Source organism: Onychostoma macrolepis, chromosome 25, assembly GCF_012432095.1.
Source record: "Onychostoma macrolepis isolate SWU-2019 chromosome 25, ASM1243209v1, whole genome shotgun sequence".
NCBI lineage: Eukaryota > Metazoa > Chordata > Actinopteri > Cypriniformes > Cyprinidae > Onychostoma > Onychostoma macrolepis.
The window spans coordinates 10,004,464-10,020,055 of record NC_081179.1 but is presented as its reverse complement, the minus strand read 5'-3'; the positions used below and the strand labels follow the sequence as shown (position 1 = coordinate 10,020,055).

General features: G+C 36.3%; 1 protein-coding gene across 1 annotated transcript in view; it reads left to right on the top strand.

The window, feature by feature from the left end:
• Positions 1-15,592, top strand: part of zgc:101566 (Transmembrane protein 263-B-like) — a 29,566-nt gene that overhangs the window by 1,096 nt on the left and 12,878 nt on the right. The window contains exon 2 of the mRNA XM_058766307.1: positions 140-233. Coding sequence (XP_058622290.1) covers positions 140-233 — 94 coding nt within the window. The remainder of the gene's footprint in view (positions 1-139; positions 234-15,592) is intronic.

Genomic DNA, 15,592 nt, shown 5'->3' with positions numbered 1-15,592 from the left:
TTAAAAATGCAGAGTTTAACATTTTATCCGATAGGGACATGAAAATGTACTGCATAACAGTAATGACTGTTATTGTTTGCATTGTAGCGTGTGTATTTATGTATTGACAGTGTGAATGGTATAATTATGTTAATTAAAGGGCCCAAGTGCAGATACTGAGGTGATCGAGGAAGCACCTGCTGACCCTAACAATGAAGAACTTCCACCTTACCTGCGTGAAGAGCCACCTGAGGGTATGTTCAGCCTTATTTATGCTTTTATGCAGTATTTTGTAGTTAAATATTAATTCAAATATGTTATTGAATGGATTTCTATTGTTGTAATGTGTGCATGATTTTTTTTTTTTAATCAACATACAAGGTTTTGTTAAATGAATGCATAAAGGAAAATTTATATTTTAGATCTTGTCACTGTTTTTCATCTTTTAAATAACTGTTTTGCCTTCACTGGGTTTTTTTTGAAAGGTTCCGTGGTGTAACAAATACTAGCTTTTCAAATGTACAAATGTCTAGATTTATTTATTTTTATTTTTTTGTCATTTTTAAAATTTCTAAAGGAATGTGTATTTGCGACGAAGATACTTTTGGTTCTTGAATATGAAAAAGTTTGGAGTTGGTTTAAAAAAATAAAAATAAAAACTTACCAAGGCTGCATTAAAAAAAAATATATATATATATATATATATATATATATATATATATATATATATATATATATATATATATATATATATATATATATATATATATATATATTATTTATTTGTTTATTTTTTTTTTATCTTTAATTAACATATTATTCCATTATATATATAAAAAATACAATAAAAACAATAATATTGTTAAAATTTAAAATAATTGTTTTCTGTTTTAGTTTATTTTCAGTGTTACATGATCCTTCGGTAATCATTCAAGACACATTTCTTAATATTTTAACATTTGTAAACATTTTTAGTATTTAATATCAGTGTTGAAAGTTGTGCTGCTTAATGTTTTATTTTCGTCATTTTTTGACGAATAGAAAGTTCAAAAGCATTTAAATGAAATAGAAGTGTTTTTGTCACAATAAATGTTTTTGTCACCTTTGATCAGTTTAATGCATCCTTGGTTGAAAAAAAAAAAAAAAAACATACATATATATATATATATATATATATATATATATATATATATATATATATATATATATATATATATATATATATATATATATATACACACACACAGGTGCTGGTCATATAATTAGAATATCATCAAAAAGTTGATTTATTTCACTAATTCCATTCAAAAAGTGAAACTTGTATATTATATTCATTCATTACACACAGACTGATATATTTCAAATGTTTATTTCTTTTAATTTTGATGATTAGAGCTTACAGGTCATGAAAGTCAAAAATCAGTATCTCAAAATATTAGAATATTACTTAAGACCAATACAAAGAAAGGATTTTTAGAAATCTTGGCCAACTGAAAAGTATGAAAATGAAAAGTATGAGCATGTACAGCACTCAATACTTAGTTGGGGCTCCTTTTGCCTGAATTACTGCAGCAATGCGGCGTGGCATGGAGTCTGTGGCACTGCTCAGGTGTTATGAGAGCCCAGGTTGCTCTGATAGTGGCCTTCAGCTCATCTGCATTGTTGGGTCTGGTGTCTCTCGTCTTCCTCTTGACAATACCGTTCAGGTCAGGCGAGTTTGCTGGCCAATCAAGCACCGTAACACTATGGTCATTGAACCAGCTTTTGGTACCTTTGGCAGTGTGGGCAGGTGCCAAGTCCTGCTGGAAAATGAAATCAGCATCTCCATAAAGCTTGTCAGTAGAAGGAAGCATGAAGTGCTCTAAAATTTCCTGGTGGATGGCTGCGTTGACTGTGGACATCAGAAAACACAGTGGACCAACACCAGCAGATGACATGGCAGCCCAAATCATCACTGACTGTGGAAACTTCACACTGGACTTCAAGCAACATGGATTCTGTGCCTCTCCACTCTTCCTTCAGACTCTGGGACCTTGATTTCCAAATGAAATGTAAAATTTACTTTCATCTGAAAAGAGGACTTTGGACCACTGAGCAACAGTCCAGTTCTTTTTCTCCACAGCCCAGGTAAGACGCTTCTGACGTTGTCTCTGGTTCAGAAGTGGCTTGGTAGCCCTTTTCCTGAAGACGTCTGAGCGTGGTGACTCTTGATGCACTGACTCCAGCTTCAGTCCACTCCTTGTGAAGCTCTCCCAAGTGTTTGAATCGGCTTTGCTTGACTGTATTCTCAAGCTTGCGGTCATCCCTGTTGCTTGTGCACCTTTTCCTACCCAAATTCTTCCTTCCAGTCAACTTTGCATTTAATATGCTTTGATACAGCACTCTGTAAACAGCCACACCTTTCAGTAATGACCTTCTGTGACTTACCCTCTTTGTGGAGGGTGTCAATGTTCGTCTTCTGGATCATTGCCAAGTCAGCAGTCTTCCCCATTATTGTGGTTTCAAAGAACAAGAGATACCCAGAATTTATAATGTAGGGATGGTCATTTATTCAAACTCAAATGTAAATATTCTAATATTTTGAGATACTGATTTTTGACTTTCATGAGCTGTAAGCTCTAATCATCAAAATTAAAAGAAATAAACATTTGAAATATATCAGTCTGTGTGTAATGAATGAATATAATATTCAAGTTTCACTTTTTGAATGGAATTAGTGAAATAAATCAACTTTTTGATGATATTCTAATTATATGACCAGCACCTGTGTGTGTGTATATATATATATGTATGTCTTAAAATTTTACTGACCCCAAACTTTTGAACGACAACATATATTTGTATTTGGAAAGCTTAGTAAAAAGTGACATTAACATAGATTTTAAAATGCACAGAAATCCTCAAGGAAATCTGGTCGATTTTTGTCAAAGAATATGCCATTATCTATTACTTTTTATTGTTGTAGTAAAGTATAGTGATCTGCAGAGGGCCACACTGACCAACATAAGACAAATAAAGATTACCATAGTGAAAAATCGCTCTAATATTTGGAGTGCCAAAATGTACAAAGGTTTAAGTAAGTTTAATTCCCAAATCCATTCATCTTTCCTAACTGCTTCCCAGAAAGCCCTGCAGGTACCCTCTGATACACAGAGACCTGCATCTGTAGTTAATAACGGGCACGTAGGCTCTATTAATGCCTTTCATTAAGCACTAAAGACCTTTCAGTAACAGAACATGTTTAAGTTAAAGTGGGCTTTTGTGCCCAAACCGTGATCAATGTCCTCTCTTTGTTCTCTGTGCTATTTGATCTTTACGTCCAGGGACGGCACAAAGAAACAAAGCTCTCTTGTCTTGTCTCTTTATAAAAAGTCTATTCGAGGAGAAGGCTCTGATGCTGCTGCTTTGCCAGAAACAATCTCTTTAGTTTAAATGGCTGCATTATGTTGCTATAAATTGCTTTGGGATCCTTGGTGCCTGCTGCCCACCAGTGCATCACAGGTGATTGCGTAACAGCAAACGCCTGCCCTCCGGCTTTTTGGCTGCTGCCTCGGTGCGGATCCTGAAATAGTTTATTATATCGCTGAGATTCTGTCCGTCTTTGTTGCTGGGAACAAGAATCTCTCGGATCTGGGCTGTGTATATTGAGTTGTTTGTTCTGATTCAGGGTGTGTTGATCCGTAGATGTATACAAAGCTATTTCGGGTGAATCAAACTGTCTATTTTGGTGAAATTGTCATCGTGATAACTGGCGTTTTATGAGAAATGAGTTTTGAGCTTGAGCACACAAAGCGCAGTGGGCCTGTTCACAAGAAGGGGAATTGTTTGGATCAGGCTTAATATCACTGAGCAAATAGCAGAAGGGATTGAAGTACAAGCAGAATGATCCTAGTTCAGTATCTCAGCGACCTCACCTAGATCTGCTTTGGGTTTCAAAGCCCAGAATGCCGTTTTCTCTCAGGGTGCGGACTGGCATCTGTTTGTCGACAGAGTTCGGTTGGTGTAAAAGTGTACCGCACCCAAGTCCGCTTGGCTCATGTGATCGGTGTCGTGAACATTATAGTCCACTCACTAAATTGAGTCTCCTTAAAACCCCGAAGTGATTCCTTTGGCTGAAAGAACCTTTAATGAGTACAGTATATTGAAATAATAGTTGCATGTATGTAATTAATTTATTTAAAGTATTGTATCACTAAACGGCTTCAACTAACAATGGAATATTTACATAAGAAGACGTTTATAATATTTTACATGTTAAGTGTGTGTGGTGTTCATGTATGTATTTAAATTATTCCATCACTAAATAGTTCAAGCTTTATAATGGCAGTGAATGGTTGAGATTTTGAATCCCCAAAAAAGTGCATCCATTCATCATAAAAAGTGCTACACATGGCTCCGGGGTTTAATAAAGGCCTTCTGAAGTGAAGCGATGCATTTGTGTAAGAAAAACATCCATATTTAAAACTTTATAAACCATAATCTGTAGCCTTTATTAACCCACTGGAGCCATATGAAGCAGTTTTTATGATGGATAGATGCACTTTTTTGGGGATTCAAAATCTCAGTCACCATTCACTGCCATTATAAAGCTCGGAAGAGCCAGGCCCTTTGTTAATATAACTATGATTGTATTCATCTGACAGAAAAAAGTCATATACACCTAGGATGGCTTGAGGGTGAGTAAATTGAACTATCCCTTTAAGAGTCGTTTTTTTTAAGGAATAAGACTATAATGCTTCCATTGGATGTTTTTGATTCACTAAAGGAACTTGGTGGTTCATTGGTTGTGAATTGGAATTTAAACTTATGTTTTGCAAGCTAACTGCTCAGTGTATTAGCTTAGCATAGATGGATTGAACTCATTGAACTGTTTATGATAACAGTAATGTTTGTGGTTGGAATAAACACGGTCCATACTAAATTGCGAAGTGTACTGATGCTGATTACATATAATGTGCATCTTTGCATGCTCCTGGTCACACTTATTATAGTGTGACTGCTTTCCATAACTCAGAATAAATTGGCTTTGGAGAGCAGCTCACATTCTCTGCATTAACAGCAGGTGCTGTTGTGTCTGTTTGTAAAGTTTTGGTGGCTAGTCCAGTGTGAATAAAACATGAATAAAACTGTGAAGCTAGAATGTTCTCGTCTTGAGACCTTACCTAGTTATAGTACTTGCAGTGATACTCATGTTGATAACGCAGTTCGACCCAAAAGTACTTTGTGAAAAGCGTTAAGCGTGAGCGGGAAGCATCAAAACCCATGTCTTACACCCTCATCATTATAGAAACCATGTATATGTTTTATCAAGCCAGTACGATTTATTTCCCTAAGTGTCGCTGATGTTGTAGACGTACATAAATGAGTCCCTTTAGGGCGTATGGTCGTCTGAGGTCAGACATAGTCACAGAGGATTTGGAGCGGAACCAGACAGGCTAGTCCACATGCTAATATTCATGTGGAAAAATACAGCCAAAATGGAGCGGTCCTCCCTGAGGCGTTCGCGCTGCTGCAGACAGTGTACGGTTTACAGACCGTTTCTTCTGTTGATGCAACATTTGCACCTGATTTTTCTTCTGAAGCTTGTACTGTTGCCTCATCTGTAAATGTCAAATGTGAGGACCGAACGAAAGGCAGGGCGGTAATTTTGAGCAAATTATGGGTGGCGAACAGTTGTCTCACAATTATGTCTTTTGTGTGTTTTAGTGTGAGCGAGCGACAGGGAAATTCAATCAAGGTTAGATTGTCAAGCCCTGTCGGTGTGATTGCACGGTGTATTTTCTGAGCGAACAGGCTGGAACTGACGTAAACCTGAGAAATACAACGCCATAGATTCAGTCTGTCAGATAATTTGAGCTTTTGGTACTACTGTTTATCTGAAGCACTGCTCGTTGAGGCGTTCATTTAGACATCAGTACCCTGTGAAGTGTTTTTATGTATGTCATTGGTGCTGTTGGTCCATATGCGTAAAATATCAGCTAACTGACATTTTTGACAGCGTAATTACAGTACTTCCTTGACTTTCATAGCCTGTTTTTAGCATATGATTGGCTTCACCCAGTCTGTGTTGGGGATTGACAGCAGTGTTTATTAGCAGGTGTGTCTCAAATTGTCTTGTAGTACCTGTAACTATAGTAACCAGTAACTGTAGGAAATATCTCAAAGCGCTTTGAATTGCATTTTTAAGGATTTAATTTGTATTTCATCCTCACAAGTAATAGGCCAAAAACTTGGTTTGATTCAGTTCTGTCTTTTGTTTTATTTTGTCTCGCACTACGACTGCACAATACCCCCAGTTAAACCTGACAGTTTTCATTACCTCGTTGGGGTTGACCATATAAATTTTGTGGTTAAATAGTTTAAAACGCGAGTAGTGGATTATTTAAAGTAAAATATTTAAATATTCTACAATAATGGTATGATGTCGGAGCAGATAACCTTGTGGGCAGCGCGCTGACATACAATGCTGTTGAGCTTTAGGTGACCCAAGTTCAAGTCCTGGCTCACGGTCCTCTCCCAATTCTGACCCCCCCTCTCCCTCCCATTTCATATCCTGTTAATATATACTGTCCTATCCTAACAAAAGGTAAAAATGCCAAAAATGGACCCTTTTCACAAGACTGTGATGACGCGTTTCAATGGTCATCAGCATTGTAAATCCTCGAAAGTCTTTAATGCTAAAACTAGTTAACACTAATGCGAGGGTGTTTCTAATGCAGCATCTATGGGAGTGATTGTAAATTTGACATCATTCTCTCTTCTGACTGCCGTTTTCAGTCTCTTTCAATTTTTTTCCTTTTTTTGGAAGTCGTGAAAACACTATCTTGGAGTTTTTCTTCTGCTATTTGAGCAAATGGAAATGCAAAAAATATGTTTGTGGTACTCTCCCATTCACTGCTCTCGAAGTTAACCCAACTATGACAATTTCCGCTGCTGAGAAACCTGGAAATGTGAAAAAGGTCCATAAATCTTTTGTTATTTTAATTACAATGATACTATTATATATTAGTGTCATTTTAGTAGCAGTGAGATACTAGTATATGTGTTACTAAAATTTTGAATTATTTTTTCCATTTTCATTAATTATATCCTGTTAGGATTTGTTTTTATTTGGCACTTTTATTATTATTATTATTTTTTTTTGTCTATATAGTTTTCATACATTATTTCAGTTTTAATTTGAGTTATTTTAGTACATCAAGGTAAGTTGCATTGGAATGCTATTATAGTTTTACAAAAATTTTGAATTTGATTTTTTTTTTTTTTCATTTTTGTTAATTATATATTTTTTAGTAATTGTTGTTTTTGTAATTTTTATTAGTTTTTAATATGTAGTTTTCATACATTTTTATTTCAGTTTTAATTTTAGTTATTTAAATTAAATGAAAATGAGAAATGTTTCCTTTGCAGTTAGCTGAAATAAAAGGTTTTATTTTAATTCAGTTAAAGTTTATTTTATTTCAAATAGTAAAATTTGTTTTTGTAGCTTTAGTCTTAGTTATATAAGTAATTTTAACTTATAGTAACTATAATAACCCTGTTTAGTTGTCTAAAAAGAATGGTTTTATTTGTTTTTGAATCAGACTGCACTGCTCACGCTGCAGGTTAGTGCAATGAGCCCCTAAAGAACAACTTTTATTGCCATTATTTTATGGTATATGGTCTTTTTATCTAATCAAACTTAATTCAGATAGCAAACTCTGTAGATTCATCAGCAGAAATGAGATTCAGTAGGAAAGTACATTTATTCAAGTACATTTGGTTGTTGTCTATGGCAAACAAAAGCACAAAGGAAAGACTATTTGAGTTTGAATAGCATTTTTACTAATCAACTTATATTTATGATTGACAGCAAATAGTAATGCATATTCTGTGCTTATATGTCAAAGATGTGACTGGCAACAACTACTTGACTGAAGTTCTGTTCATACAGCACAAATCAGCCCAGCTTGCTGTCAAAATTACAGTTTTAATTCCTCAAAATTTAAGCTTCACTTTGGGCACAGAATGTAGTTGTCACTCTCTTTCATAACCAAACTGTCTATGAACATGCCTGTATTTAGCTCTCCAAACAGGACCAACAACCTGTATTTTGCTGCTGTGTGCAGCCTGACGCTGAGATTCTCCTCTAACCTCACCCAAGCACAAACCCAGCAATCTTTCAAACCGCCCTGTGCAATTACAAATCAAGGTGTGTATTTGCCTACGAGAGCAGCTGAAATTAAATCAATCTCGCTTTTATGTCCAAAAGAAAAGAATCAAGTTAATAATAGCCAAAAATTATGTTTTATTGAGTTTGTGCGCTTCTGTCCTGTTTGCTTGGAGCTGTGCGCCTGTTCCATCATCCTGACAGATCCAGTGCGCATGAGGGGCTCAATCTGATGTTGTGTAAAAGGATGATGGATGGACCATCAGCCGCACGAGGCTCCCGGTGCATCGTCCACCTGCGGTTCTGCCTCGCCGTTTTCATTAGGTCCCCATTCCCGAAAACACAGATCAACATATGCGCTGATCAAAGAGCCCCGAACAGGATGATGGATCGGTTCGAGTGTGGAAAGAAGCCGGTGGTTTCAGGTTCAGTCCTAAGACTTGTTTTTCATCTTAAGTAATGTGTTTAATTAAAAACAGGCTAGCGGAGATGGATTACTTAAGAATTATCAGATGTTGTGGTGCAAAAGAAATTACGGCCTCCCTGTGAAGGTAAATTAAATTCTAGGTAATTTGGGGTAGATTTTATAATGTGTCTAGTTAATGTTGAAACAGATTCTATTGAATGGTTATTTTTATTCTGCTATCTGGCACCTGCTATCCATCATAGACTTAAAGCTGGAGTGGGCCGTTTCTGCACCACTAGCGTCACCAAATTGCAAAAATAATGACTTTTCAAACAGGTTTCCTTCCTGGTTGGCCAACATGTGGCCCCCGTCCCAAAACTTACGCTATTGGTTGAGCTATTGTTACATTGTTGGGTAAAATAACATTTTATCATATATCAACCTATGAACAGGGAAGGATTATAGTTAACTAAAACTAAACCCATTAAAAAAATTGTTACTTGAAATAAAATAAAATATACCTTATATATCAAATTAGCTAGCTGTTCAGGCAACATTTCTCATTTTCATTTAGTTTAACTTGATGTACTAAAATAACTACAACTAAGACTGAAATAAAAATGAATAAAAACTATTTTTTTAAAAAACGAATAAAAACAAAACAAACAAAATTACCAAAGCTTTAACTAAAATTTTAAAAATTAGGTCAACTAAAATAACTAAAATTATAATAGCATCTCAGTGATACAAATATAACATTGGAACATGGTCATTGTAGTTCTGATTTTTGTCAATTTAGTTTATTTCCATTTTCATTTTATGGCTTATCCTGAATCACTACGGTACACCTTTAATAAGTGTTGATATTCGGACTATTAGACTGGTTCGGGTAAGTACCGCTGCGGAGTAGCCCAGTACCTGCGTGATTTGTCGTAGACATAAACAGAGAGAAGTAGCTCCGGCTACAATGTTCTTCCACAAGACACATGCAGTTCTGTTTATTAACCGCTAAAGTGCCAAAAGATACGGACTGCAGCTTTAATTTTAGTTAGTTTTCACTCAGTTTAAACTAGAGGTCGACCGATTCATCGGTTTTGCCGATTAATCGGCACCGATAATTGATTGCCACAACCATCGGTTATCGACAAAAATCCATGCCGATAGTTTTCCGGTTTGCAACCGTTGGTGGAGTGGCTGAGAAGGGTCCGCTGGCATTATACAGTACGAGAGCGGCCTCTAGAGGCGGAAATCACTTATAGCACCTGTTGTTTATTTTGACACGTGACACTGCGCGCTGCACAGAGCGGGAAACTCCAGACGCGCATTTAAATGCAGCCGACAGAAAATCCTGCCGCGGAACAGAGCGCCATTCACATAGTTTTCTATTAAATTACATTATATTTGTCCCAAATCGTTGTGAATGAACATAATGACTTCACCCTAGCCTATAAATTATGTATTGTGCATTTTTCAGCAAAACGTTTGTATTTCTGTGGCTCTAATACAGTCTGTATGCTTCATTTAGAGAGCTGTAATACAGATCGCGCGTTCTCTTTCCGCTTGCTCTGTTTTGTTTTTTTTTTTAAACACCGAACTTCAAACTCACTTATGCAACATTGTTCGTTGCTTGAAGCAAACTTATGTCCGTTTGGTGATTTAAATAAATTGTTTTAGACCGTCACTTGAATTGAACGCAAAGCGTCTGGTGTGTGTTTGTGTGTGATATCTCTGAGTTCTCCTAGACGCAGCGCTGAGCTTTTGCCCGGTGTGTGACTAACTTTATTTTTGGATTAGATAATTATCAAGTGTTAAAAAATAGACGCAAATAAAGTGTGTGAGTACACATACAATATTCCATATGCATGTAATTTTAATGCTATGTCCTTGTGTAGGTATTTAAGAGTCCATTCATAGTATTAATGAAAACTGTAGAAGTATTGTTCCTTGTTAGAGTGTGTTCATTTCAACATTCACTTTTAGCTACTAATAGGCTACATTTTTAAATTTTAAAGTTTCTTCTTTTAACATTAGCAAACTATGAAATAACTTTAATGATCAATATAGTAAATAATATTAATATTTTTAGTCATTTACAAAGTATGGTTCAGTACTGTTGCAGCTTTTTTTTTTTTTTTTTTAAATAGTAAAGCACTAGCTCTCTTTCAGTATCCATTTTGAAAACTATCGGTTGATTAATCGGTATCGGCCAGTGTGGTCCAACCTAGCTATCGGTATCGGTAAAATCCACTATCGGTCGACCTCTAGTTTAAACTGTATAATTTAAAAAACGTTTCAAGTTAATTGCATTAGTGTGGCAAAAAATTCCAGTTTTGTAATAATATATTATATCTAATAATATATATATGTATGTATGTATGTATGTGTGTGTGTAATATTATGATTATTTTATTTTTTTATAATACGTCATTTTATTTTTTTGACACCTCATTTCAGTAATTTAAATAATTTGTGGCAATTTTTATTTTGTTTTAGTTAGTTATGAAAATGTATTTTAGATTTATTTGATCCCATTTATCCCATTTTTTTATTTTGGTTAATGAAAATGTCTTAATTTAGTTTTTGTTCTAGTTTTAACCATTATAACACTGTGTATTAATTGCTTACTGAGTTGTTTTTGCATATTAAAGGGACAGTTCACCCAAAAATGAAAATTCTGTCATCATTTACTACTGAGGAAAGTAAGTCATACAGGTTTGGAGCGACATGAGGTTGAAAGAAATTATGACAGAACTGTCATTTTTGGGTGAACTATCCCTTTAGCACAACGTATTTTACTATTGAAAAAAACACTTCAACTTTAAGTATATGTGGCTGCCTTTGTTGTTTTGTTTTGCCATTATTTTTTTTTTTTTTAGGCAAGAGTTGCTCTCTAAGCTTCTGCCCCTCGAGCCTCTGAGCTTTAATGGCCAGAGATGAATGGAACCTGTCCAGTGTAACAAACCAGAAATGCATACCAACTAGGCACCTAGGTACACACACAAATAGATATTGTCAATTTACTCTGGACAGTGGCTGTGGGCACCATCTGCGAACGACGGCTCTCCATGCTTGTCTGATCACAGGGAGACATTTGTCACTTGAATGCTTTGTCACAAACCGAAGGAAATGTGAAGTTTTCTGGCCATTATATGCACACTCATGCTGGGCCGTCTCGTACTCTCAAAACCTAAACTCAGAAGCCATCAGGACTGATGCACATCAGCTGGCTTTACAGGCCATTTCATTATCTGTCACAACACAGCCCAACCTGGAGCTTTCCTCAGAACATTTTGCTCTGTAGCCTTGAAGGACTTGAAGTGACTGCTCCAGGGAGACTTTCTGAGACTTTTCTCTCTTCTTTCTGCAAAGGCTGAACATATCATAGAAAACAGGATTTTATTTCCACTTTCCACTTTTATTTCCACTGGGGCAGTCGTGGCCTAATGGATAGAGAGTCAGACGTGTAACCCGAATGTCGCGGGTTCGAGTCTCAAGTCCGGCAGGAATTGTCATGGGGGGAGTGAATAACCAGCGCTCTTTCCACCCTCAATACAACGATTGAGGTGAGACCCTTGAGCAAGGCACCAAACCCCCAACTGCTCCCCGGGCGCCGCAGCATAAATGGCTGTCCACTGCTCTGGGTGTGTATTCACGGTGTGTGTGTGTGTTCACTGCTGTGTGTGTGCACTTGGATGGGTTAAATGCAGAGCACAAATTCCAAGTATGGGTCACCATTCATTGCCACATTCTGGATTAATTGTAGATGTTTGATAGAACTTGCTGGAAGACCTGCCAAGAGAGCATTGCGATAGTCCAGCCTGGAGAGAACAAGAGCTTGAACAAGGAGTTGTGTAGAATGTTCAGAAAGAAAGAGCCTGATCTTCCAAATGTTGTATAAATATTTCAGATTCTGCTCTCATATAGACAAATATATAGGTTATATTGACTGCAGATATTTTTTAAAGCAATAGTTCCCATTAGAACAGTTAAAAATATATTTTGTTGTTCTTCATGTCTTTAGGGGTGAGGAGTCATGTTGTGAAATTGTCCTTTCAGGAAATTGTGGGTGGACGGAACGGACCGTTTATGAAAATGATAATCTAAACAATATTCAGAAAAAACAATATGAATATCTAGCAATAGAGAAGCAATGAAAAAGGGAAAGGCAGAAATGTATCGCATTCAAACAGAATGGGTTTAATTTAAGAAAGGCAAAGGCTGTCTCTGACCCGAATGTGACCATGCTTTTCACATCCAATTATTTCCTCTGCCATGACGAGCAGAAATAATTTTTTTTAGAAAGGGAACATAATGGTGGGTGAAATGACAGGTTGAGTGAATGCATCTCTCTCTACGACTGTTTTCAAAGGACTGACAGTTGCTCTCCACCAGCTCTTTGGCATAGAACAATGAAAAGCAGCAAGGAGCCGACTTGCCATCTGTAGTATGACTGGTAAATTATGACACTTCATTACAGCTTCCTCTTCCTCCATCTCTCTTTCCTTCTCTCTATTTCTCTTTCTCGCTTTCTCTGTTCTTTTCCTAACTAACTACCTCTCTGTCTTTCTGGTTTTACTCATTCTCTGTCTCGCTCTCTCTGTCTCTCTCCCTGACACCTGTCCTCAGCACTGTGTTGCTTGCTGTGGAAGAGTAAATCGCGTCGACTCAACCCCCATTTCCTGACGTGTACACAGTCATTAATATATATATATATATATATATATATATATATATTTGTTTTTTAGTTTTAAGATTAATTTAGTTTTAGCATATTAAATTTACATTATTTTATACATGTTTTTTCTACATGCAGTCGTTTAAAAATCGGTCCAACATTAACATTAATATTTACATTTTTACATTTAATGTACATTATTTTAAATAAGAATTAAATTGTAATTATAATAAAATGGTATATTCATGTAATTATTGTAAAATATAATTAATACATATTATATTATTTACAGTGTAAATTACATTTATTATTTTATTATATATAGACTGAAATATTCATTCGGCAAAGGAAGACTTGGATCAGTGTCAAAGCAATTCCTGCATTTCCATGCAATCATGTTGGTGCTTCAGTCTAAGCTGCTTTTGATATTGAGACTCCTAGCATAAGCCAGAGGGGGTGGGGGGGAACGCTGAGGAACATCTGTCCCTTCAAATATGAAAGAATAATAAAGTTATTTTGTGCACGTCTCGCCCCCGGTCAGCAGAATCTCTCATTGGCGTGTTGTTGCACACTGCTATCATTGCAAATCCCTGCTCGGCAAAACCAACAGTAAACAAAAAAAAAATGCGGTGGGGGTGAACTGGGGGATTGCCTGCACTGAATTATTAAAGGTCTTACCTTGACGATTCTGCACACCATCTGCTTGATGTATAATTCAAGAGACATGCTTAGGGTGGGACGTCGTAAATGAAGCGCTCCGCATTGAATGGTCACAGTGTTGCGGGTCCAAACATTATGTAGCCTGAACCCTTTGATGTGTGTGATATGAGAGATCTCCACTTTTAAAAGCTTCACTCTTTGATATATATTTCAGAATCTGTACCGCAAACTCCAGTTACACTTGCTGTTTCATCTACGGATGGCAAGGTCCAAAGTACGTGGCTTCTTTCGGCATGCTCAGAGACTTTTTCTGCAGATTGATGTGTCTTTCTAAATCCCCAAAGCACTGAGTCTGACATGAAAAGCAGGCCAGGGCAGGAACCGCAAGCCAGGTTCTCCTCCAATAGGCTCAGCAGGAACAGGCAAGATTTTTTTTCCCCTCCATCTGTAGCTACTGAAGTGCAAGCGTGTGTCATCTGCCTGTCAATCACACACTGTATAGCAGCAAAATCCATCTGGGGAAAATAGAGACTGTTTGAATTATTCGTGGCAGATTGCTGAATCTAGATCAGTACTGTTTTTGCTGTCTTCTGACTATCATTTCTTGCGATAAGCAGATGTCTGATCTGAGATCAGTGAGTAAGATAAAAATGCAGGCCTTGGTTTGAGAGTCATAGAATCACAGCTTGAGTCATGGTGGCTAAAAGTAGAGCTTTTCCACCAGTTTTTGTCATATAACCAAGATCGAACGGTTATCTCTTTGAAGGAGTAAGATTGCGTTTCATTTCGATCTGCTGTTGCGGTGGACTGTGAACTGAAACTACTCAGCGGGAAGCTGAAGTGAAGGTTGTTGTACTGTAAAACGATTCGTTTGAAAGCTGTTTAAAGGAATTGATTTGATATTAAAGAGACAGTTCACCCAAAAATAAAAATGATCATTACTGACCCTTATGTCCTTCCAAAACTCATTATTTTCTTTTTTCAGTGGAACACTAAAGGATATATTTGGTAGAATGTCAGAGCTGCTCTTTACAATGAAAGTGGATGGAAAATTACACTGCCACGCTTCAAAATGGACAAAAAAACCACAAAAAAAACCCACAAAAAAAAACTAAAAATAATCCATACAATACGACTATGTTTCAAGTTTTTGAAGGCATACACTAGTTTTGTTTTAAGGAACAGAACAAAATCAAGTCAAAATGAATCGAAAACCCCTCCTCCTTCTGTTACTCACTTTGAAATAGTATTACATGTTACACTAGGTTGACATTAAATTTTTTTAAATTTAAGACATCTTGTGACTGATTATTTGTAATGTAATGTAATTAATTGAAAATTATTTGAATAAATTATAATATACTTTGCTAGTCTATTATATAATGTAATGTTCCTTTCTTCTGTTACTCGCATCATAATAATAGCCCAGTACTCTAGTTTGGCGTGAAGGATTTGTTCTTAGTCGTCTTGTGACTGATAGTGGTACATTTAAATGTTTTGAGTTGAGAGTAATTGAGAGCTGAATGACTTACACAGTATGATTGGCAAAGAATAACATTTTCTTGCTTTAGCTTCACTGAATTTGTGAATTAGCAGTACCAGTAGTAGCTCATCCTTGAAGACAGTCCTTGCATTCCACTTGTCCTTTTTGGTGTGTGTCTCATTTATGTGTTTCTACTGAAGCTATTTAGTCTCAGTTACATCTTAGGTTCAATTTTCATGG